This window comes from Colletes gigas, unplaced genomic scaffold (assembly GCF_013123115.1).
Source record: "Colletes gigas isolate AHSC1104 unplaced genomic scaffold, ASM1312311v1 Colletes_gigas_Sc00017, whole genome shotgun sequence".
Taxonomy (NCBI): domain Eukaryota; kingdom Metazoa; phylum Arthropoda; class Insecta; order Hymenoptera; family Colletidae; genus Colletes; species Colletes gigas.
Window position 1 is genome coordinate 2,533,085 of NW_025106646.1, and position 26,788 is coordinate 2,559,872.

The 26,788-nt window shown below is 37.4% G+C and overlaps 1 protein-coding gene across 1 annotated transcript in view; it reads right to left on the bottom strand.

Moving 5' to 3' along the window:
• The window catches only part of LOC122400328 (hemicentin-2), a 531,816-nt gene that overhangs the window by 116,381 nt on the left and 388,647 nt on the right, over window positions 1-26,788 (bottom strand). Inside the window, exons 8-9 of the mRNA XM_043401723.1 lie at window positions 17,868-18,011; window positions 7,301-7,573 (exon numbers count right to left, since the gene is read on the bottom strand). Coding sequence (XP_043257658.1) covers window positions 7,301-7,573; window positions 17,868-18,011 — 417 coding nt within the window. The remainder of the gene's footprint in view (window positions 1-7,300; window positions 7,574-17,867; window positions 18,012-26,788) is intronic.

Below are 26,788 nucleotides of genomic sequence, written 5' to 3' on the forward strand. Positions count from 1 at the left end.
ATCGTGTTCAGAATCAGAGAGAATTATTATTAACTCCTTTATGCACAGATCGGCGGAAAAATCATCTTAGAAAACCTTTTAGTTGTTCTGTTTTAAGGAAGAACATATTTAGAATTCAGCAGCATCCAACGAAAAATAGTAAATAATTTATTCACTATGTTACAAGCAAGAACTAAACGGTTTCTTGATAAACAATTTAATGCGTGTAGTTTTCTTTTGAAAATTGATGTGCAAAGAAAATATGAAAATTAAAATTCTTTTGTGTGAGATTCGATCATTTCTTCTTTTCTAGGTCGTGTAAAACCTTTCATATTTCGAAATAAAAATAAGCAGACATACATTAAATTTGTAATGAATGTTCGCTTATCTAATCACACAAAATTAATTTAACGAAAGGAAAGTATTGCTTCAAGATAATACGATAATAAGAATTTATTTTGCCATCCGAGTACGTATTGCTATATTCGATAAGTGTTAGCGCAGAATGGGGTTATATATTGAATTAGCTTCGATTGGCCGCGCGTGGTGTCGGGAGCTTATCAAAAAAGAGACTCACAGACGAAATTCTTTTCCTCCTCCACGATCTGTCGACGAGTTAGAGTGGGTATATAAGGTATATATCGAAAACCAATCAGAAATTTGTTGAAAGAGAATCGGGGGTGGTTTCTGGTGCGCACGGTGGCCAGGACAGTGGCTCGAAAGCTTAAACATAAATGTCGTGCGAGAAAATTGACCCTCCGTTCTCAACGACCATTCACGAACGTTGGCGTAGCCTGCTTTAGGTTACTTTCACGTCTCGCGAATTCGACTTTAGCTTTCCTAGCGTTTGGAATTAAATATCGGAGGGGAGGATTTAATTATTTCGTGAGCAACTAAAATTAGATGTCGGTAGCTTTGAAGGAAAAATAGTTGCAACCGTGATTCATGCATGGCTACCCGCGAGGTATCCAAAGCGTGGGCTGGGCAAATGCAAAGCTCAGAAAACGAGAGGAGCCGCGACGGAATAATTTCCGTGGCGTCCCCTTGTTCAATCCGAGGGAACGATTTTAAAATCCCGTGGATAGCGTTCGACTGGCTTGAGCCCTTTACACGCACGAGTTGCTTGAGCTGCAATCAATAAGAAGTCGAAATTGCTTCAGGGATTGCCCCGGGACGGATAGCAGGGGTTCGAAGTATGAGAAGAGGCTGGCGATTGCGGTAGCAAGAAGAATCTGCATTTATCATCGGCGTGTAAGCAGCACGGGAGGATCTATATATCACGGAACGGTCTGTCGCGACTATTGGAAACGGGATATTCGATAGAATCGTCCATCGATTAATTCTACACGACAAATCTGAACGCGTCGATAAGAAATTAAAACGTATATTTTAATCCACGTGTCGATTAATTGACAAGGGAAACGCCAGACGTGGCTCGTGACGATTTTAATGAAATTTATTTACGATAAACTTGATTGCAATTTTAGTTATATTTGGCTAGCTAACTGTTTAGTGTGTATTTTCTTATTGGAAAGATTGAAAACGTCTAATCTCAACTCATTCGCAATATAATTTATCAAAATTAATTTTTCCACAAATGTTGGTTACAACGATGTAATAAATAGCAAGAAACGTAATTCGTAACTTTACATTAGTTTCTATTCACAAATAAATATATCGTACATCTATTTCGATTTAGTATTTCTTTTGAATAATTTATTCCTATTCGTTATTAATTTATTTCTTTCGTACAATGAGAAAGATCAGTAATAATACTGTTAACACGTTCGCGGACAGTAAAAATTTTAATGAGCTATAAAAATTGTGATTTACGTCAAGTGTTGTAATTCAACTTAATTTACGCAATATGCTAGGTGAAAGAAATTTTTAAATATACAAAAATACTCAATGAACTAGTCAGCCATTACATTAAAGTGCACAATAATTTCAAAAAATGAAAACTATATATAATGCATGATAATGTGGCTTATAATTATTATAGCATTTATGTATTTTTGATCCACAATGAAAATTATAGTATTCACATCTGCGAACGTGTTGAACGATGCCTAGGATGACCCCGTACGACGCAATAAAATCACATTCCAGTACACATTGAAATTTTGCAACTCAATCAAACTTGTAAATCTCAAAGGCCACTCTAATTAACTAACACAAAGGCAAACAATCAGAACCACTGATGTTTGAGCAAAGGAAGGTATCCATTACCAGGGCTTCTATCGTGTCAGAACGGAGCAGGCTTCGACTCTCCGGTTAGCATTCCGAGTTAACGGCTCGAAGCGTGAGCACACAAACTTATAACAGTCAATTCCATTAGCGGTCGATCCAGTTTTGAATCCGATTCTAATATCCCGACTGTCGATGATTCGGCAATGCAGTCGGTCGACCCTCGTAATACGTCAGGACGACAAACGATCCGTTTCGAGGAACTGCTTTGCAATCGGGGAACGTCCAAAGAACATTCGGAGAAGTTAAGAGATTACTTTTGCCACGGAAAAAATCGAATTCCTTTTCCCAAAATGATCGCTGTGTACGATTGTGTGAAATTTTTCGACAAAATTAAAAAATTTCAAATCGTTCTGGAAAAATTATTTTCGCTTGCGGGGGCCAATTACAATAATTTTTGGTGAATAGACCTACCCTCGAAATCCTACCCACTTTCTAGAAAAAAATTCGAGAAGGCGTGAAACTTTTCGACAATATTAAAAAATTTCAAATCGTTCTAGAAAAATTATTTTTGGTTGCGGGGGTCAATTACAATAATTTTCGATGAATAGACCTACCCTCGAAATCCTACCCACTTTCTAGAAAAAAATTCGAGAAGGCGTGAAACTTTTCGACAAAATTAAAAAATTTCAAATCGTTCTAGAAAAATTATTTTTGGTTGCGGGGGTCAATTACAATAATTTTCGATGAATAGACCTACCCTCGAAATCCTACCCACTTTCTAGAAAAAAATTCAGTACGCGCGGAACTTAAAACGTTAATAATTTTTTAAGGAAGCCTCCATTAACAAATTAGTGTTCTTGATTTTCGTCTTATTTTCGCCTCTAGAGTATCCCATTAAAATTTTTCCCAGAGGTGGTCGAACATCCTATATATTTTTCCTACAAGAAAAATAAATGACTGCTACAGCCTCACCATAAAAATGTAAGAGTATTGCATATTGTAAACACTCTACTGTGATGTTAATTATTATATGTATAGTATAATATGGCATTATTAGGAGTAAGGAAGACAAATAAGTAGTCTGAAGTATTAATTCATCTAACATAGAGTTTGATACTGTTTGAATAAATGTTAAACCGGCTAAAACGAAATACCAATGTCCAATTTAGTATCAAAACGGTGCGTTGGAAAGTATTTATTTCTCTATTATAAATTCGTAAATATATTTTATACGTTTATTGTAGCTTGGATGTATACGTAGCCCCTGAAACTTCTGTCTGAGCGTCCACTTTGGCTGTTCGTGATCCGCTGTCGTTTCATTCGCGGCTTTCCGCCATTCGATGTCTCGAGAAAAAAATCTACGAGGAAAGTCGCTGGCTCGCGACAGTGTCTTCCTTCTGGCGAACATTCGACTTCTCGAGTTTCGGGGAAATTGACTGGGGAGAGGCAGGAGAAGTCGAGGGTAGAAGGTCTACGTCGCAGCGGGATTTCTGTTTGATCTTCGAGGCACACGCAGTGTCGTCTCTAAACGTATACGCGTACACACATAGGGGAACGTTTCACCGGTGGGGGCGTACGCGAGGGACGATGGAAAACAAGTTTATGGCTCGGAATGGGAATTGGTGTCTCGTAAAGCTGGCTTAGTACAGAGGGTTTTTTGTATGCAATAGCTCGTTAATGTGTTTAGACCCATCGTGGGCGAGGGTGAATCTCTGCTGTGCGTAGATTTTCCTGTACCAATCGCGACGATATCGAAACACATCGTGTATTTATATCGTGACTGATAAAACGTTCATGGTTATCGCCGACACAATTCTTGTTGAGACAGTTTTTTATTTCCTATTACGTGATTATTATGTGTGAGTGTATTCGGACTATTTTCAATTCTAAACCTAAACCTACCACGATCGATTAAACAACAGTTATCGAACTTTAAAATTTCCTACGTACAACGATCGCGAGTTTTCTTACGATATATAATCGGGCCCATAAAATCAATCTTCCGTGACATAATGTCTCGCGAGAAACCATGCAGTATAAAACGAAGACCGATAGTCGGAGTCAGAAATGGTAAAGGTTCGGTAGGCACTCAATATGCATATAAGCACGAAGGCGCAGCTTCGATATTTCCTTTCGCTTTCTCGCGTTGAAACATCTAGATCCGCACGAAACGTCGGCAGTTCGGAAGATATTCGTCTAGTACGTATTTCTATAACAGTCTGCTGGAAGAACGGTCGGAGAAACGTTGAAAATGCAGTGTTTCGGCGATCGAGCACAGAGAATCGAGAAAAAGTGACGAGAACCACGGATGTTTCCGTTTAAAGTAACCGAGGAATTCGATAACCGTCGATGGTGGCAATCTTTCGTCGCGTTTAGTGAATACCATAGTTTAACAGCTTCTTTCTGAGCTTATTCTAGCGCAAGAAATAGATATTATGATCTATAGTCTTGTGTCATCGTTTTGGGAACAGCTGTATTTGCTTACAATACTATGATGATCTTTGGAAAGCAAACAACTTCGTACGTACGCGTTTGATATTGTCGCCATCTGTTTGAAAGGGGCGGTAGTAAAACGATTCGATGCATAGTTGTAATTGTTATTTTAGTTCCAATGCAGAACTATTCTAGAAATGTATTAATATTAGAATTGATATATTAAACTTCTTTTTCTTCCTTTATGAAGATAAACAAACTTGTTGAAAACGGTTGAGTTTGTTGCTGTTACTTTGCAGTATATTACACTGTTTTTAATTAAACTTACGAACGCTTTAAATCCAACAATTTCTGAGATCATTTAATTTTGGTTAAGGTTAAAAACATGTTTGTTTTAACAGTTTTTCAAATTTGATTACAATGACATGTATTTCGTCTCTTTTCTATAAATAAATAAATTAATAAAATATACGGAGTGTTTGGCCATCCCTGGGAAAAATTTTAATGGGGAATTTTGCATGCCAAAATAAGACGAAAATCAAAAATGGGATTCCTTAAAAAATTATTAAAAAAATAAATTAAAAGATTTCAAATCATTCTGAAAAAATTATTTTTAGCTGTGGGGGTTAATTACAACCATTTTTGGTGAATAGACATACCCTCGAAATCCTACGTAGTTTCGAGAAAAAAATTCATTACCGAAAATATAATGTCTGACCATACATTGATATGTTTCCCTGAAATTTCGTGCGTATGTTTAAAACATCTTAACTTCCGAACGGATTGAAGGATTTTAATGTTTAAAAAGGCAAACAACGCGTATTTTAGTGACGAATATGTAGAAATTCTAACAGTAATGAAAAAGTTGTTCCTTGACCCCGTGAAGTGAGAAAAACCCCATTAAAATGGTCCAATTTTCAAACAGCCATAACTCCTGTAATAGTGAATATATTTCAATGAAACTTTTATCTGATATAGGGCTCATAGGTACCTACAAAAAAGTATTAGACAACTTTTCTATAGGGCGTCAAATAATATTACTAAAAATAAAAAATGAATTTTTAAGGAAAATCGACTGGGGTACCTAAATTTTTCGGCGAAATTGAAAAGTCTCAAATCACCCTGGAAAAATTATTTTCGGTTGCAGGGATTAATTACAATCATTTCTGGTGAATAGACATACCCTCGAAATTCTACGCACTTTCGAGAAAAAAATTCGAGAATGCGTGAAATTTTTCGACAAATTAAAAAATTTCAAATCGTTCTGGAAAAATTATTTTCAATTGCGGGGGTAAATAACAATCATTTTTGGTGAATACACATACCCCCGAAGTCCTACGCACTTTCGAGAAAAAAATTCTTTACCGAAAATCTACTGTGTGGCCAGAAATGTTTACCCGAAATTGGACGATTTTAATAATTCAAAATTCGAACAATGAAAAAATTTTTCCATACCGCATAAAATTTCTCTAGTATTGTACATACAATTTCTTTGACAACAGTGAGGGGGTTGAGTCTAATAATTCGCGACGATAGATTTCACGAATTCATCCACCTCGAATTCTCTCCCTCGGAAGAGAGAAAAGATCCTCTTTTCCACGGTCGAACGCGATGCATCGTCGGAAGGCGACTTTCACCGCGGTATCACGAAAGACGATAATAAACGTTGCCTGAAGAGGGAAGAGAAAAAAAGAGAAAGTGACCGAGCACGCTCGACGGGAAGTTCTAATTTTCCATTCTCGTTCGTTCCACTCCGCCTCAACTGAACTCGGTTGGGTGTGTAAAGCTTGTTTTAAAATGCGCAACAGACACGGAACGGTCGCGTACGCGTAAAACGGTTAATGAATATGGACAATTTAAAGGCAACGGCCTCGTTATTTACGCGCCGGAATATGAAATTCGTCCCCGTTCAAAGAGAATGAGTATGTATTCGGGAGGGCTTTTCAGAAATAGGTGAACGATTAACTTTGAGCGCAAACCGCAGGAAATTGCTACCGTTAGGAAAACGATCGTTCAAATTAGCGAACGAAGTATACCGGACCCGGGGATTGAATGTAATTTATCTGAAGCGTGTTCGGAGAAGCTTTGCAATTAGGAGGTCGTCGAACACCGCCCACGAGCAATAATTAAAGAAAATTGGATAATTCTTTCCAAATGGTTCGAAGGAGCGTTAATTTTATGATACCGTCCTTAGTTTTTAATGCATATTAATCGGTACAAGGATTGTTGCAAATTCGTTACAAAGTTAGGGTAGCTACACGGTAATTTAAGCCCTGTTTCTTTTGTCGCATCGAATAGAAAATTATGAAAACGAAGGTTTACACGTTTGTGAATTTTTCTAGAATTTTTGGTCACAAAACGAAATTACAAACAATTCAAAAATATTACCGAGTGATCACGTTTATATTTTTACAGTTTTTGAGTTTTGCTATGATTATTAATGTGTTATTTTTTCAAATTTTTTGAAGCGATGGAACGTAGTTAAAAAAATAAACGATATTTCCTATCCTTCCATATAGAAGGAGTAGTATATTCACATTGTAGATATACTTTTGTTCATTGTATGGATATTGTATACAATTCGGTTTTAACTATTTTTATTAAGATATCTTCGTCCACTTTGGAAAAGCGTAAAAAATTACAATTTTCGAGAATCTTGGGGAATTGAATAGAGGTAAAATGAATTGGTGGTACTCACCAGTGACCTTGATGTGGTAGGGCAACTGTGCTCGCCACGTGTCCTGCATTTTTCGATCAGGTGCGACGCATCGATACTCCCCAGCTTCCTGATAGACGACCCGACTCAGCGCCAGTGGTCCAGGCCCACCCACTGGATCCATTCCAGAACCGTGTCCCCAACAACCACCGTCGCACTCCAATGTCACCGCGCCACCGATCTGGACCTCCATTTTCCGGGAATCAGTATTTTCACCGTTCAAGGCTTCCGCTTCCGATTCCATGTCTGGATCGTCTAAAATTGATTTAAATAAAGCGAGGGCCAACACAAAAGCCAGACGATTTTCCTTTTGCTTTAACTCTTCGGTTCCTACGGGGATCCCACGTATCTCTTTTATTTGACATGTGCAAAAATTTAAAGCTCACAGAACCCCATTCGCTTTGGTAAACAAGTATTTTTTTTATTAAAACAATTGCAATTGTTGTTAGGCAGGGATCAAATGTATCGTGTATTCTACGAATTTGTGTGGAAAATATCATTAAGAAAAAAGTTGATTCTATTATTATGCAAATATTTAACATACTCTTCTTCGAGGGTAGATTTTATCTCCCGTATAACCATTTCCTCTAAGTAGTTGAAAGTGTTCAAAAGTAGAGAGTTCAGGTTTTAAAATGAGTTTCGTTTCATTTTATTTGGATGAATTTTAGCAAAGTTCAATTTTTATCAGCAAAATTAATTTGCTTTTTATTCTACATTCGGGGGGAAATTTATTATACTATGATTTTTCTTGTTATTTTATAAGCGAAGATAGTTTAAGTAGTAAGGATCGGTATGTGGTCAGACGTCGTTCGAGTAGTAAGGATCAGGAAACAGTCAGACTTAGTTTAAGTAGTAAGGATCGGTAATGGACCAGGCGTTGTTTAAGTAGTAAGGGTCCGTAAGTGGTCAAACGTAACACGTGGTGTATTTTATTTCGTTTTCTAATTATTTTAGTACTATTCAATATAAAATTAATTGCATTTAATTGCAAAGGTATAAGAAAATTCAAATAATCGTTATAACTTCAGACTACAGACTTTACTTGTGGAAAGCTTGTACCTTGTAGTTGCAAACCTTTAATGACCAGACACAGACACTAGACTGAGGTTTATTTGACAATACAGGCGATAAGTAATAAAGACAGACGCCTAGACGGGCATGTATACTCTTCATTTAGTGGTCTATTAAATTTAGTACTATGAGCTATTACTCAGTCAGACAATGGTGTCAGCACGTCTGAGAAGCCTTGACCAATACTACTTGCATTCATTTCCAGAAATATGGTTTTTCACTGAATTATTTCTAACAAGAACTCCTTAAGGAAACTCCTACAATTACTACATCCTTAAAAATCTCATTTTATAGAAATCATTTATATGTTAATCTAAACAAATTGGTCTTTTCAACAATTTAAAATCTACTTTGATATTAATATAATTACATTTTTGGTCCCGTTTTCCTGAAACCTAGCGTATTTTTTACATTAAATCGAGGGCAAACACGATATCATAACTATCATAGTACGCAATCAAATATGAGTATCTCTGAATGCAACCAGCAAAATGGATTTTCCAATAAAGTTTACTCATCGAGTTGAGTCCTTCGGTCTTCCACAAGACAAATACCAAATTTCATCCCTTAGATTCCGGCCCCAGAAAGAATTACAGATTTCAATTCCACGAGTAGCCTGGGTACTTTTACGCCCACGTACGTCCTTATCTAAGGTATCCTAAACCGATACTTGAGTCGGACGACGTTGTCATCGATATCAAGGAAGCATCCCCCTTGCATCAGGAATCAGACGCACGTACCGGGGATAAAGTTAAGGGTAGAAGCGGCGCTCCCACGTGTGGGGTTTAGCAAAATCTTTTCCACGGACGACGACGACGAGGACGTCGAGGATCCCGCAAGCGTCCGTCGTCCTCGACGCTACCGGCGCCATCCCTTTTCCAATTCTACCTACGGAATTATACGCCCGCGATCGTTTGCTCTCGAGCTAACGCTGTGTCCACAATTACGAAGGGAAAGGGTGTCGACGGGGGTATCTCTTCGACGGAGAATTAGAGTCAGTCGACCGGAGGAAGGTGGGAATCGGTCCGTGGACGAGAAAGAAAGACGGAAGGAAAGTGGAAGAAAGGGGAAAAGAGGTTGGAGACGAGGGGAAGGGGGGTGGTCGGAGAAAGAGCAGTCCTTTGAGTTAGCAAGCTGATCCTCCGGCTCATCCTATAACAAAACAAAGGGATCAAAGTGGTGGATGCGACGATAGGAGGCTTTTACACCCTCCCTCGGCCGCCCCGTCACACCCCCAGGCCCACGGCTCGTCCAACCACCCCACTATACCTCGTTTGTCTTGTAGTTTGTTCGGAATTTTAACAGCAAACACAGTCATGACGCTATAACAAACACACCCCAGGTTAGGGACGAGGAGGATAGGGGGTAGTAGTTCCACTTTTTCTTCGTTACCCAGCCCGTATACAGCCCTTCCCTTTTTTAATGGCGATTCTCGTTACCAACAAATTTGATCTATCGCCCGGGAAATCCCGGACGACACGAGCTTTGATCCTCGATGCGGGAGACTGTCGCGTTTCGTCGTATCGATGGGATCCATGCATCGTGAACCTACCTGCCTCTGACGTCTCGGCGGGCTCGGTAAAAGGTACGCGAACCAAAGTTTGCACAATATTTGCACGGTAGTTCGCGTTTCCGAATTTTTGGCCCCAGCTGGGATGTTCGATCGGTTTAGAAATTGTTCGAGTCGCGAGCAGAATTTTATTTCGAATAATAGACGACGGGAGCACGTGTAATTTGTTTAATCGAATAGTTATTTGCATAGGCTTCTATTTGTTCGACGAGATTTAATTTGGAAATAATTCGTAACTTTTGTCGAACCACTTCGAAAATTTGTTCATTTTTCATTTGGTATTTGAAATCTGTTAGCAATGTTGGGTCTGTTTCAAACACATAAAGAGTAATTAAAATTAAAATATACATACGTTTAAATAATCAAGTGATTTCTCATATATTTAAATTTTACATGATTTAAGTTTCTGAAGAATATCCAACGAATATCAATATTTTTGAGAAGAGAACTATCACAGTTGGTGCTCGAGAAAAACAAGAATTTTATCATTAGCTGCAATAAAGACTTGAAAATCATATTGTTTGGAAAAGAAAATTCTGTTTAGTTATATGAATATTGCAAGGATTGTTTTCAACGATTTGTACAAGGTATTTTTCGTATCTCAAAATTTGAAATTTTCTACGGGTTTGAAATTACCTCTCGACGTTGTAAACAGCTTTTGGAACTTTTGCCCCAACAGCACTCTATGATATGTAACTCTTTGACGACTTAGGTTGTGTAAGAGAAACTTCACTCTGTAGACAGAGACAAATAACTTACCATAGCAATCAAGTTTTGCGTGATAGATCTCAAAGCAGTCGTCTTTATGCAATTCTATTTTACTGTCTTCGTATCTTGATTTCTCTGTCCTTTCTGACGCATAATACTCGTTCGCGTGCATTTTGTTCCCTTTTTTTAGGAGCAGGGTGAGTGTATGATTGCAAATACATTAATTTTTTTTGGAAAAGAAATAAAATTTTAATACTTCAGCAGCATGAATAGAATTTCTGCAACCGAAATGCAGGGTTAAAAATTTTGGAATCTCGAAAAAGTTGAAAGTTCGTGAAAAACAAATCGTTACTTCGTTAGAAAAAAACGGGATTAAAGTTCAGATTCTGGAGCTTAACGTTCCGTGGATAAAGGCTCGAAAGAAGACTTTTTAAACTCCGCGCGTGATCCTAAATTCGAGGATCGAAAAAAAAATTCAACAGGATGAGCTTCGAGGAAGGCAAACTTTAATACACATTTTTTTATATCGCTTTAAAAAATAAAGAACATCGAAATTCGTTATTTTTTTGGACGATTACAAAGTGCCTTTTTAATTATGTCAAGCATGCTTCTTCCGCGACTGTTTCCTCCATTTTCGCTATATAAAATTCCTTTTCATATTTCTGCAGAGGATGAACTTTCCTCGAATTCTTTTTACGTTTTCTCTCATAACGATGTCGAAAATTGGAGTTTCGAGACTAAGGAGTTTCTTCCGCGAATAGCTAATATTCGCCAACGTTACTCCATTTCTCGGGTCGCCGAGTAAGTCGCTACCATAGCCTTTAATATCGTAATCGACATCAAACTGCTGAAACTTCACGAGTCTGTCGGAATTCTTGGCGGAGCATTCTTTTTTCTAAACAATTCCTCTAATTTACGTTCAAGAATCTCGTCTTCTAGACTTATACATTTCACGTGGTTTGCAAAAAGAAATACTTTACAAATAAAATTAAAAATCACAACGATAAGTGACAGTAGTTTTTCAAGGAAGAAAAGCTTTCTTGCAACGAAATCGAATCAGCGTTTTCAAGGTATCAATCTTTCAATTATAAAAATTTCTTCGATACCACGAAAAGAAATATTTTGCAAATAAAATTAAAAATCACAACGACAAGTGACATTGCTTTTTCTGTTCCCATCGTACGTAGACGAAAAGCTTCCTTGCAACGAAATCTAATCAGCGTTTCCACGGTATTATTCTTTCCATCAAAAAAATAGTCTCCGATTATCATTAAAAAATTTCCAAGGAAATATCGTCGGGTGAAGCATTTTATCCGATTATTACGCCATCCTCGACCTCTGCCATCGTTGCAGGTATCACGAGAACAGTTTAAAACAATCTCGAAATCGTCGAGACGCCAGAATTGCCGCGGTATACTTTCTGGCGACCCTCGAACTTATATATAAAAAAAAAAAAGAAATCGTAAAATTCAATCTGCGAAGAAACTCCGCGTCGAATCTGGAAACTTCGCGTTTCGACCGAAACGTGTGCCCTTTTGGTGGTCGGGGGCGAAATCGCTGCACCGTTTAAAACCCGACTCGACGTTATCCGTGGATAAGTAATCCGGGCCAGGAGATTCGAACAGGACGTGGTAGCACTGTAATCGATAATTCCTACGGAGGACGGTTGGTTTATAGGTGCTCTCGAGCCATCTAAATTGCGTAGAGATTAGGTGCTCGGAAACCCGTATCCAGGATCGTCCGCCGAGGGGTGCGAATGGAACCGAGTGGCTGAAGTGGGGACTAGGACGGTCGAAGGGGGAGGGGGGTGGTTGAAGAGCAGGGGGATGGTTTCACGAGATGCAAGGGGGACCATAACCTCCCTGGGGCTGTGTTAGAATGGCAAGATGGAAGGGACTGGGGGGGGCCACGGTAGGAAATTTGCAAATTTTCACGACAGGGCACGGATAATTTCCGGCTGGCTCGGTGGCTTCCGCTCTTGACAAATGACTGTGGTTTCCGGTTATCGGCTGCGACGACGAACCCCTTCGCATTCCGAATTAGCAGGAATGTCTGCTCGGTTATCGTCCACCCCCTTCCAAGAACGGATAGACAATACTCTTTCCCGATTCGCGGACGGTTGTTGTTTTTGCTTAGTCGGGGGACCGAATCGAGAGGGTGGTTCGAGCCATCCGCCATTAGTAACCAAAATATCTGCTCTGCGAGGTATAATTAGAGGCTCGTTCAATTTTCTATCGAGATATGAAATTTTTTAGAAGATTCCTGATTCGCGAAATATTCAATCTTCCAAGTGTCGCAAGCTACATTAATTTTGCGTGGTCTCATTATCTTTCGCGACGAGGAAATTAATCAAATTGCAATTCTTTCAAGCGTTTGCACGTTTTATGATGGATTTATGTTTCCTGACTGTTTTTGGAAACGACGTTAAGCTATGTAATGCTAATTTGTAGCCTCCATTAACACGTTCACTGCCACATGAAAACTGTATAATATTCTGCAAGATTAAAATTTTGAATGTACACCATTGTAAGCTACATAACCTAAAATTTGTTTCAGTATTCATTTTCGTAACCTTGTTAAAATTCACAAATTCCATCTAAATTTATTTCCCTCGACGTCTTAACTTGAAAATTAATTTTTCTAATATCATAGTGGTAAATTCTGTCTCTTATATGTGGATGACGTGGCAGTCAAAGTGTTAAATATGGTTTAGATAGAGATTTGTCATTATTTATTGGTGGTGTGTTTTCTAAAAATACATACAATCTAATGCAAAATGTAGAAAGACTATCTAAACAAAGAAAATGAGGCTCCATTTGAAAATTTAACATTATCGTAATATAATTTAGATAGAGATATGGTTTGGCGGTGATTTTTCTAAAAATTCATACAATCTAATGCAAAATGTAGAAACGTCCGATGTTTCAAAGACTATTTAAACAAAGAAAATAAGGTTCCATTTAAAAATTTAACATTATCCATATCTACAAAAATATCCCAATAAACTTAAATAGAAATATAATTATATAAATTTATTCTTAATAGAACTGCAAAATAATAAAATCGACTAGTTCAAGAATTACAAAGTTTTGCGTTGAGTTTAGAATCTGGTAAAATTCAATTGTGGTCCACTGTGGGCTCGAGTACCAAATTTATCAAATTTAAAAAATGGCACTTTAAAATTTGTACGATACTAACAAATATGTATACACGTCCTTAATGGATTTTATCGAAGCATTTTAAACAAAAATGAGGTTTTCCGCCTGTTGTCGTTCGTTAAAAACAAATGCATTTTCTGTGTTTGCAGGCCGCCTAAGTGGAAAATGAAACAAAATTAGCTGGGCATTTAACGCGTTATCGACCAAATTTGCAGAGCTAGAGCGATAAATTGCGATGGAAAATCGAAACTAAGGGCGTAGACCAAATGTGTCCGCGCAAATTGCCCTTTGTCACTTTTATATTTTAAAAACTCCTAAATTAATTGCGTTATTGTTTATACACTGTTCGTTATGAACGAACGGTTTTGGAGTTTTTCGAGGGGTGAAATCTGATTTTGATATTATTTCCTTCTCCCACTAAGGAGTAAGGAGCTTTATATGCAAGTTAAATATCCAGACTGATCGTTAGATTGAACAGTAAATTTAATAATGAATTTCTCTGTGACAATGAAACATTAATCTAGGAGAATTGGTTGTTTCACATATATTGGCAGATATAAAATATTGAATTACCCTACATTAGCATTTGATACAAACAATTCAATGTTTGCTTCGTATCATATATCACCGGAAATATGGGATCCCTGAAAGCCTTGAAAGTCTCCAGAAATTGAATCCCTCGACGAAATTAAAGAACTTTAACCGGGGTTGGAAAATAGCGAATTTCGAAGTTCCGTAATTTTGCGAAAAGCGCAGTATAACGATTAAAAGGAAAAGTATTTTGAAAGTTCGAAGCCCCAGTTTTTAAATCTTGACCCATTTTCCTCGGCGATGCTTTTTTTTCCAAACGGTGGCTTCGCCTCGAAGCAAATCGCGCCCAATCGTTTAAAACTTCGAGACCGTACGGAAATTGAATAAATTTTTTCCGCAGTTTCATTAATGGAATATTAAACCTCAGAGCCTGCACTTTAATCCAATTCTTTCAGATTTACCTACGAATCCGTTCGCGGAGTTTCTCGCGATTTTAAGCGAGACCTTCTTGTTTTCTTTCCGCGTACGAAACGCGTTCGTAGATCGTTATTTCCAAAGGTTAAATTAAGTGGAGCGAGCCGAATCGCAAAATACTCTGTCGCGAAGGGAACAAGGCGCGGAGAAGCAGGATTCCAGGGAAGGACGACTCTATGAAAAATATTGGATTGCCGAAAGTAATTAAAGGACATTAAGGCGTTAGGGTGTAAAATTTCGAGCACCAGCGCGACTGTGCTTCGAGTTTATGAGGGGGTGTGAAGCGAGCAAAAGTAGTAAAAATATTTAATCTTTCGTAAGCCCTTGTCCGAGACTTTCTCAGCATCTGCGTTTGCAATCATCAGCCCCGTAATAAAATTCCATAAGGAACGCTTTTCCAGTTATACAGGGTGCCCCTAAAAAGTGTAGCAGATTCTCTATTACACGAATCTCGTAAAAATGTTCGATAAACCGATCCTTCTACTGTTTGAAAGCTTCATTATTTGCAAAATTTGTCAAATATCTTTGAAGCAAGAAAAAGTTCTTCCAAATTTTGTTATGTATTGTATGTATCCAAAAATTGACTTTCGGATTAATACTCGTTTCCATTTAATATTCTAAACGAGTCGTAATTTTTTAAGTGACAGATGAAACATTATATTGACAATATATTTCTTTATAATTTAATCGGAAGAATCACTTAACCAGAATCTGCATTAGACTCTTTAAACCATACTATTTGTAATTCTTGTTGTATTTTTCTTTACAATATACTCATACGTGGCTACCCAATAAGTTATCATTATCATTAAAATTGTTCTACTTCCAAAATCCGAATGTTTTCGATGCTCAAGATTTTTCACGAGACCAAAACTTTGATTTCAGATATTTGCAAACTACACAACTTAAAAGGATACAGCCAAATAAGCATGGTAAAACCCTCAAATAAAATTTAATTTTGGACGTATCAATAAAAAGGCCCTCCAAAGAAAACTTTCTAAAACTATGATAATATAAACATGGTCAACCGAATATTTCAGACAATAATTAACAATTAAGGATTACAATTTTTTTAACTATGTTCCACCACTTCAAAGTTACATACTAATTACCACAACGGGACCCAAAAACTGTAAAAATATAAACGTGGTCGCTCGATAACATTAATATGAAATTTTCATGTGGTATATTTAAACTTTTTAAATAGTTTAAAGTTCTGTGTTACGATCAAAAATTCTGAAAAAATTCAGAAACGTGTAAGCCTTCGGGTAGAATGTCTATGATTTTTTTCATAATTTTTTATTTCACACAACAAAAGAAATGAAGCTCAAACTAAGTTACGTAAATTACTGTGGCGTCGCCTCCCATGCTCGCCACCAGAGGGGCCGCGCTCTCACAAGCGCTCGGCCGACCCCTCGGTTGCTATACATTCCTCGACTGACTGTCTAATATCCCAGTCGTGCAAGGTAGGGCCAGCTAGAAATCTTTAGTGATGAGTCCACTAGCAGGCCCCTCTTTTTCTTTTCAGTCCTTCTACGAATTTTTCGAGTTCCTACACGCAGCAAAGCAGCGCCACATTACGTTTTGTCTTGTAAGTACCCTAATAAAACTAGGGGTAGTGAATTAATATTTAAAAAAAGTTATCATTGTAGTGCCTATCTATTGATACGTCCAAAATTGAGTTTAGTTTGAGGGTTTTACCATTGACTATTCAAATTGATTTCCTTTAAAATTTCAACGCGAGAATTGATTACTGAAAAGCCTCGTCATCCACGTATGGTGTGGCAGTCAAGAATTAAATAAAATACGATCTGTATTTGACTTCAAAGATTATTCGATCACAATTTATCGCGAGTCTACAGTAACGAAATGGTCAGAAAGTGTATTTTTGAGTGGATGAAATTGCGAGACTATATATAATACAAACGTATACTTTTAATTTTGTTTAAATCTGTTCCTACAAGGAATGACCACGAAAAAGAATAGATTGACTTTACGAACACCTCGTGAGTGTAAAAGTATGTTGATTTTAATATACAAGACTCGATGACCAGTAGCCTCATAATTGTGTAAACTTGACATCAAGAACTTGTGATAAGTCAGACAAGTCATTGTGTGGCAAGGGGTTAATTACTGAAAACCCTCGTCATCCATGTATTTACCTTCAAAGATTGCTCGATCACAATTTATCGCGAGTCCACCGTAGGCGAAATGGTCAGAGAGTGTATTTTTGAGTGGATGAAATTGCGAGACTATATATAATACAAACGTATACTTTTAATTTTGTTTAAATCTGTTCCTACAAGGAATGACCACGAAAAAGAATAGATTGACTTTACGAACACCTCGTGAGTGTAAAAGTATGTTGATTTTAATATACAAGACTCGATGACCAGTAGCCTCATAATTGTGTAAACTTGACATCAAGAACTTGTGATAAGTCAGACAAGTCATTGTGTGGCAAGGGGTTAATTACTGAAAACCCTCGTCATCCATGTATTTACCTTCAAAGATTGCTCGATCACAATTTATCGCGAGTCCACCGTAGGCGAAATGGTCAGAGAGTGTATTTTTTAATGGGTGAAATTTCGAGACTATATATAATACAAATGTATGCTATTTAATTTTGTTTAAATCTGTTCCTACGAGGAATAACCACGCAAAAGAATAGACTTGCTTTACGAATATCTCATGACTGTAAAAGTATGTTGATTTTAATGTACAAGACTCGATGACCAGTAGCCTCATAATTGTGTAAACTTGACATCAAGAACTTGTGATAAGTCAGACAAGTCATTGTGTGGCAAGGGGTTAATTACTGAAAACCCTCTTCATCCATGTATTTACCTTCAAAGATTGCTCGATCACAATTTATCGCGAGTCCACCGTAGGCGAAATGGTCAGAGAGTGTATTTTTTAATGGGTGAAATTTCGTGACTATTATTCCCGCTCTCTGGCGGAATATTCGGTCCCGATAGGAACGGAAGGGTTAAAACGAGGCCGCGGCAGGGTCGATTGAACGTAACGATCTACTCACAGCGGACGTTGAGAAAATAACCGATGCTGGTGAAAATTCCGAGCATGTGTCTGGTGTAGCATTTGTACCAGCCGCTCTCGGCGCGGGTGATTTTTGTGAAGTTCAGCCATCCGTCGTCGCTCTGCTCGACGGGCGGTCCATTGTCTGAAACACAAACGCAGGGGGCTGCTGGATACGCAAATTAACTCGGTGGAAACATCGCGCGGCGAAACGTCGTCCGGCTGGCCTGGCGACGATTCCGCGCGCGCTCGCACGGCGAGCCTCCCGCGAATTCCCGCGGATTCCCGGCTGTCTACCGATTAACCGCCTAGAATTACGCGGTCGACGCTGGCGCGACGCCAGAACGACGCGGAACCGACGCGGACCCGCGCGACGGCGTTATTGTCCTTTGAAAAATCTAGCTGCGTGCAGAATTACGCGCCGTCGACTCAGAATAATACGCGATGGTGTACAGGGCTCGTCCGTTCCGTCCTCGTGTCCCAGAAAATATTGTGTGCTTCGAAAACCTTAATGTAATAAATCGCGCGTGGCATTGTTTATTGGATCGTTCGTTCTCCGTGTTTTATCCCCGAACGACGAACATAAACTTTGGTAGTCGCGAACTGGGCTTTTTCGGGCGGTTTTACTTGTGCAAGATTCGTCGAAGGACTTTAACGAAAGCTAGTTTGGATCCTTGGGCACTCTAGAAACAATATTATTTGAAGTATTAGGTTGGGGGAATATAAATCAATTATTTTCACGTTTATTTCAAGACTTTATTTAACATGGTTCGGATTGTCCGACTTGGGTGAAATGTGTACCGTTTTGTTTTATAATTTGTTGCCATTCGATTTCGTTCTGTTTGGCTAAGGCTTCGCAGATGGAAATTCGATCCATCGATTCGTGTGCCACCCAAACATCGAGCTTCTTTTTGAATCCAGCTTTATGCAAATGGTTTAAAACTGTTTTGTGGTCGATGTTTAGCTTCTGGGCGGTGCTACGACTGCTAACACTGCGGTCTACTTCGATCATTTCCATAATTTTATCGATATTTTCGACATTGGCTGTGACAGTATCGGAACCATAAACACCATTCACAATTTCAGCCTTTTGGCTTGCATTTTCGCTCTCATTAAATCAAATTTGTAAAATATACTGAATTCTATCTTTATTAACTTCCATTTTTTACGCCGTGAAACTCACAACTGAATCGACCAACCAAAAAACTAAAAGAATTTTTTTTTAGTACGAAATTCCACTTTTCCAACGACCACAAACAAGTCTCAATTTGTTTGGTCAATACTTCACGAGATATATATCACTAGAGCCATCTAAATGAAAAATAACGGATTTCATTTTCTCCAACCTAATATTATTTCGAATGGCAGTGTTATTATGTTTGGTAATTTCTTTTAGCTATTTTATTTCGAATGAATCGCTATTGCTTTTATTTTCAAATCGCGGTTGAAAATAAATAATAACCGATAGTTATTGTTATTTTAATTTCAAATTAAATTTGCCCAGGTCTGGTTCTGAAATTCTTATTCGTTGCTTGGTGGTTCAATTCATCCAACTCTGATTCAATGCATAATTTAAAAAGAAAATTTTATAAATAAATTATACAACCACAATGGGAGTAATCCAACGCAAAAGAAGTAAGTCAAGCACGTAGAATTAAAGTTTTTTCATGCAAGATGTTTTCGAGAAAATTGAATGTTCTCGAGGCAGGCACGCGTGAAATTAAGTAGAAGTAGCGTGTATAGTCAGACAGACGCGTTAGGCAATTTGTATTTCACTTTTTAATATAACGTCTATTTTTTTTAATGAAGCTATATTATTCCATATTTCGAGCTTTGACACGATATTTCTTCGTTTCAAATTTCTATGGATCGTTGATGTTGGTACGCAACTTTTTGTTAGGCATGTGTAAAATTAAGTAGAAATAGCGTGTATGGTCAGACAGGTGCGTTTAGAGAGTGATATTCCACTTTTTAATATAACGTCTATTTTTTTTAATGAAACTATATTATTCCGTACTTCGAGTTTCGACACGATATTTCTTCGTTTCAAATATTTATAAATTGTTGTTGGTATGTTCAAATATCGAGAATTCCTCGACCTGACAAATTTTATTTGTTTTCTACTAAATTGCAAATTGTATCGTTGTCAATTTGAAAATATTGAATGGCACGAAACCATGGGACGATTTAATATACATATTCTTAAATTTGTCATACCACACAGAAAAGTAATAAGCACACCATTGAACTATTAACTCTCAACGTGTTAGCCCTTTGCATTCCACTGGCGACAAACATAATAGATTCAAGTTTATTATTATACGAATAAAATTTAAATTATGTATACATTTTTGTGAAAGAACATTTTCCTATTTTCAAAACTCACATCATAAAATTGCAATTGGTAGTTGCTTATCCCCTTAATGTACGATTTAATTCCAAATAATTTTTTAAACGTATACTATTTAATTTGGTTTAAATTTGTTCGTACGAGAAAAAGAATAGATTTATTTTACGAATATGATTTTAATATATGAGACAAGGGGTTAATAAAGACTTTTGGAGCACAAAGGGTTGAAATACTCTCTATTTCACGAATTGATTCGTTTTCGTTGTTCTTTACGCGTCGTCTCGCGTGCCTGATGGAGCACATAAGAATTTCACAATTTCTAACGATCGATAAGAAGCAGTAGAAGATTTATGACGGTATTCTCTTAGCATGCAACGAAGCTTCGATGAAGTATGGCCAGCACGGAACGAAATACGACCCTGGGAGCGTGTGTCTCGTACCGCAGCGAACGTGTTAAAACCCACATCACTTAGGGGATGATCCAATGATTTCCAATGTATCTAAGCACTCGCTGTTAATAGAAGAGCGCCGACCGAGATCCTATCGATGTTATTTCTTGGTTAATAAAATTAGTACACGCGATCCGGCCATCCACTTTGCGAAACTTCCTTTCGAAACGCGGACGAACCGAACGAAATCAAACGCGAAAGGAGCCAGCCGAGGTAAGGGATGCCCGCTCGGGTTACTCGAACAGAAAAGAAAGGAAACGGAAGCGTGGATGGATCCCGTTTCATCGAACTCGTTCGCGAAACTTTCATCCCGTAGGCTTTTCCCGCGATTGTTTTTAGCGCGTCTCCGCGATACGATTTTACGGGAACCATCGTTCGTTCTTCATCCTAGAAATATTCCTCTCCAAAAATTAGAGAAAGAATTATTTCTTTTGTGTGGTTTGTGCATCGTTAGTGAAACGATTTCTTCGAACATTTCGTAGGCGAGTAAAGAGTATATTAGTCATGGATTTTTAACACATTGATTCATACGTCACCCATATATGGGTTCAATAAAAATATTAATTTTGAAGATTAGATGCTACAAAAAATAAATCTAGATAGGACTCTTGAATTTTAATTTGTAAAAAGTAAGTTTTATGACGAATTTTTGTAGTTTCCAATTGTCTAAAAATAAGAGCAATTTAAGTCAACATGTTAAAGTGTCGTCCGGATTGCATTTAGGGGCCACTTAAAAATTGCACGCGTTTAAACCAACAAAGACAATATTTACTTTCTTTTATCATTTTTCAAACGCGCCACGAACTCATGAATGTGGATATTTGGAGATGTTTAATTTTGTTTTTACAATGCAATTTAAACGCTTGTGACTTCGCAAATTTTCGTGGGATATTATTCTTTGATAAATGGGAAACGTGGTTCATGATTTTTTAAATTTTCCGCGACCCCAAAGAATCTCAACGCGAACGTGGTTTTAGAACTACAGTTTCGGAAGTTCAGCTCTGGTGGACTCATAGGGAAGGCTATTTCAACACACCTTTGGATACGGTTACAAGTTGGGAACAGTCTCCAATACGCAGAGTCTTCGGAATAAACTCAGCAACCAGCAAGAACTTAATTAACAGCCATATAGTGGCTAAAAGGGAAAGTTTAATTAAAGGGAAGTAAAAGAAACAAACTTAGAAAATGACAATCATTATATTGATCGACTTTCTGTCTATGAATCTGTAATTTAAGGAATGAATAATCGTGAATAAAAGCTTTGCGTAGCGACGAGAACAAGAAGTATGACGTTTCATTTTGAATTTATTAGTGGACTCTTCGGTAAAGCCATTATGGAAAATTTTGTCTTAGACACGACTGCAAGTTGGAAACAATCTTCTATATGTGGAACGTTTGGATCAAACTTAGGAACAAGTAAGAACTTAGTTAACAGCCATCTGCAGACTAAAAGGGGAAATGTTGAAGTTTAATCGAGGAAAATTTATATGTTCTTGAGATATCATACATGAAAGAGGTATATTTAGTTGAAAATTGCAGCATTAATCTTAACGTTGAAATGTTAGAAATTGTAACGACTCTCTTTTCTGGATTATATTAAAATACGTTCGATCGAAAGCGACAATGACTTAGCTGAGGAGTTGTAATAAATATAATCATATTTAATTTAATTTTAATTTCAATTTCAATTTAATTACTGCCCTTATATCTTCTTTCTGTAAATAAATAAATAAAAACCGAAGACAGATTTACCATGAAGTCTTGTTGCAAACGAGAAAATTACATTTTAAATTTAAATTCAATTTAAACATTTCGACTCTTAAGTTGGAGTCAGCTCCAGAATGAAAATAAGTCATTTATTAATTTTCCACTGCTTTTCTTCACATCTCACGATCGTCCCGATATTCACGATATATAATATAAATATATAGATAATATTACAAATTCAAAACTTAACTATCTACTCTATGAATAAGAATAAAAGAAATTAACGTGAATCTTGATACAAAAGATAAGCGTGCTCTAATTACAAATAAAAACGTGTTTTGTTAGCTCGTTTCTATAATATTATACTCGATATAATAATAATTAAAAACTCAAATTTTCCAACTTCTCGTTTGCCTTCCGATTCACGGTTTCCGTTTATTGTAAATTTTATTACCAGTAAAAAAAATTCATTTCGTCGGGGCGTATCGTTGTAAAAAAATTCGTAAATATACCCTTTGTTTTATGGTCGTCAAGGTGGGCGTAACCCCTTAACAAGGGGCGAAGAAGAAAGCCGGTGGACGTGGAAGACGAAGTCGAACTTGTCGGGGGAGTTTTGTGGCCAAACTTTTATGTGTACCCGGGTGTAACGGTCGTCGAGGGGTGGCGTTGGCCGTCGAGGGGGTGGTCCGCCGTTCTATCAGAGACTAAACCCTCTGCCAAAACACGCCCGATTGTGTTAACGGTATCTATAGCCGCGGAGGCCAGCAAGATGTCGGGCTATTTTGTATGAAATAGCAGTGGCCCGTGACTTGGCCCGAAACGCGCGACGTTTCCGCTAAGGTCGTGCAGGATTCCGGCAATTTGGCCGAGAAACAAACGAACCCACCACGAACAGAATCGAGGGGAATGGATGCTGGAAGACACGCGACGGGGCTCGGCGAGGCTGAGTGCAGGCCGCTCGAAATACAGTAATTCCATGCTTACCAGCGAAATCTGTGTTCCGGATTAGCGGTCGAGCTCGAGAATTTCGCCAGTCGACGAGATTATTTAAATAATTTCCATTCTCATTACTCGGGGAAACGATTATCAATTATTATATTTCGACATTCTTGATTTACAACTATGTAGTATTTAGTATATTTCACTGTCGAGCTTGCAAAATATTATATCCTATTTAGTGTATTTCTCTGTCAAGCTTGACATGCAATTGGGAGAATTTTGTAAAATATTATATAGTATTTAGTATAGTTCCCTGTCAAGCATGATGGTATGAGGAAAAATTACACACTAATAACCATAACAGGACCCAAAAACGTGGTCACTCGATAACATTAATATGAATGTGGTATTTTTAAACTTTTTAAATTGTTTAAAGTTCTGTTTTGTCCATGATTTTCTATTCCATACAATAAAAGAAATCAAGCTCGAATTAAGTTACGTAAATTACGTTTTGTCTTGTAAGCACCCTAATAGTTGGGGTAGTGAATTAGTATTAAAAACATGTTATCTTTGTGGTGCCTATCTGTTGACACGTATAAAATTGAATTTGGTTTGAAAAATATTACATCCTGTTTAGTATATTTCCCTGTCAAGCTTGACTTGCATCTGTGAGAATTTTGCAAAGTATTATTTTAAAAGAAATTTTATTTTACATTTTGAGGAAGATCTTACTTTCGTATGATTTCTTGAGTTTAAAAAATCAACGAAATATTATCGAAAAAAAATAATACATATATCTTTGAAATACAGGGTGGCCCACGCAATTGTTTCAGGTCACAGCTCCCTTATTAATGCATTTACGAATAAATTCCAAAGGAGGAAGATAAATGGCTCAAAAGTACAATACATTCGTAGGCCCTTAGATTTTTCTTAAGTGTAACATTGCACGTGCAATTGCATCATTCCTTGAAATGGAGACTTATCAGATCGATTCCTCTGGTCATTCTACGTGAAAAATTATTAGGGTATCGTGGCGAAACAGTTACTAGTTCTCGAGATATTTTCACGAAATGTTTTCATCGAAGAACGAAAGCCAGGAAATATGTCAGCTTCTTCCTGCAAACATCGAAAGCTTTTTTACATTCAGTTCGAGGGAACAATTGGTTTCCCTCGGTTAATCGGTATAAAGTCTTTTGCTATCGAAGAAAAGTTTCTTACAAATCTTTTATATTACGAGCACTGTCTCAGAAAACTTCTTAATTGGCTCTTGTTCTTAAGGAGAAGCCATTTTGTAACAGCAGAAATCTTTGCACGATTTGTCTTTGCTTTTTCTTTTAAAACGGCATGTCCAAAGCATTTGATTTCTTTATCGAACTACTTTGGATTTGTAATAAAATTTACTTCTATAACTTTCGTGAAAACATCTCCCACGTTTTCAAAGTTCCTCTTCGAGACTCTTCCCATAGATAGCTGTCATTACCAAAACATCCACTTTTGAAAAATAATAATCGCTACGTTACACGTAAACAATTTTAATAGATTTACTATCGTTTTCTACGAAATTACATATTTACACTGGAACATAAAGTCCCGTAAAGTAAGAGACACGTTCAGAATTCATCCGTTCGCTTTTTTCTTTTGGCAGAACAGGGACACTTGGGGCACTTAGGAGGACGAAATTCATTGTCGAGTCGCGGGAAAAACTGAAATCGAATCGGTCTCTGCATATAATAGATATATATTTGACTCCGTGTGCCGTCGCATTATATGCTGGCTCCGTATGAACAATGATCGGATGGGGATCTACTTCCCCTAGAGCGGTTTCCCGCAGCTGACGCCCTCGTACGTTCTCCGGAACGTCCGTAGCTCGAATGTATCGTCGTGATAAATCGTTCGACGGGGCCGTGATAAATTTATCCCTCCTTTCATTTAAAATATTCTCGCTCTGGCCGACGCGCACTTTATAGCGATCATTACACATTGATCGTATCGTCGATGAATGACAGCGCTCGATGGACTCTTTCACCCTTGATAAACCTACCCGCGAAGACTGTTAACGCCGCCTTCCTCCTCTCTTCTCGATCACGATCCTTGTTATTCTTCACGAATTTCGACGAAATTTACTGACTAAATTTTGTAAAATATACAAGTGCCAACGAGTGATTTTACCCTTGGATAAATTGAGAAATTTTTTAGAATTTTTGTAGCCAATATCGAGATGAAATTTTAATTAAAGTTGAAAGAAACGATTGTTTCTTTTTAATAACCTGATATCGAGAAGATTTAAACGCCTTATAACTTTAGAATATACATAATACATTGGGCTATAGAATCCTGACAAGTCCAAAGTTAAACCCAAACTTTTGCTTCGCTGGATTAAGAGATTTTTGTGTAACTTTTCAACTAAAAACAATATCGAGGTGAAATTTAAACTAAAATTGAAAGAAACGAAATCGCTTCTTTTTAATAGTTTGGTATAGAGAAGATCCAAAGCCTTGTATAAAATTTGATTAATATGAAATTTAATTTTAAATAGGTTTTTTTTATTATGGATTTATTTTTAATGAAAAATTTTAGCAATTGTAACTTAAGAATATACGGAGTCCTTTAAGAACATAGTTAAAGCAAGATTTTGCTTCGCCGGGTTTCCAACTGCAACCGTGCCAAGAAATTTTGCAAAATTTCAACGTGGGTAAAAAGAAGTTACAACCCAAGAAGCAAACGTTTCCAAATACGACTACGCGATCTTCTTTCGTGCTCGAAACGAGTAGAATATGTTTCTACAGTGGATTTTCCGATCCAAGGAGAATTCTCCGTAATCTAAGGAGAAGAAAATTTTTGACGCAGAAGAATAAAAACTGTGTACCTTAAATATATCTTTTTCTATAAATACACAATATATTTATAAAATCACCAGATTTCATGAACGCGTGAAGTCTCGTAATAGTCAAAAACGTTAATTTGAAACGCGAAGTCGGCCAAAAATGATACGTTTTGCGAGTCGTTCTGACAAAAAATGGGGAATTAAACTCAAATTCGAGCATGCATTTATCATACGCGAGTTTAAACCGGGAGGCAACACAGCGGCGATTGTTCGTAATGCTAATAGAGTTTTTGAGGAATGTGCAGCTCGAATGCATCGTCGTGATAAATCGTTCGACGAGGCTGTGATAAATTTATCCCACCTTTCATTTAAAATATCCTCGCCGTGGCTGGTGTGCACTTTATAGCGATCATTACATATTGATCGTATCGCCGATGAATGACAACGCGCGTGAGACTCTCTCGCACCGGCTTGATAAACCTTTTCGTGAAAATAGTTATTTTCATGACCGTAATGTGATTATTATTTGTGATTATAATATTGGAAGTAAATTAAAAGAAAAATAACCAGTATCAAGCAGAGTATACTAAAAGTTACGTAGTTATAATGTCGTCGTCTTTCTATTTATTTTAATACATTGTAAATGACCCTGT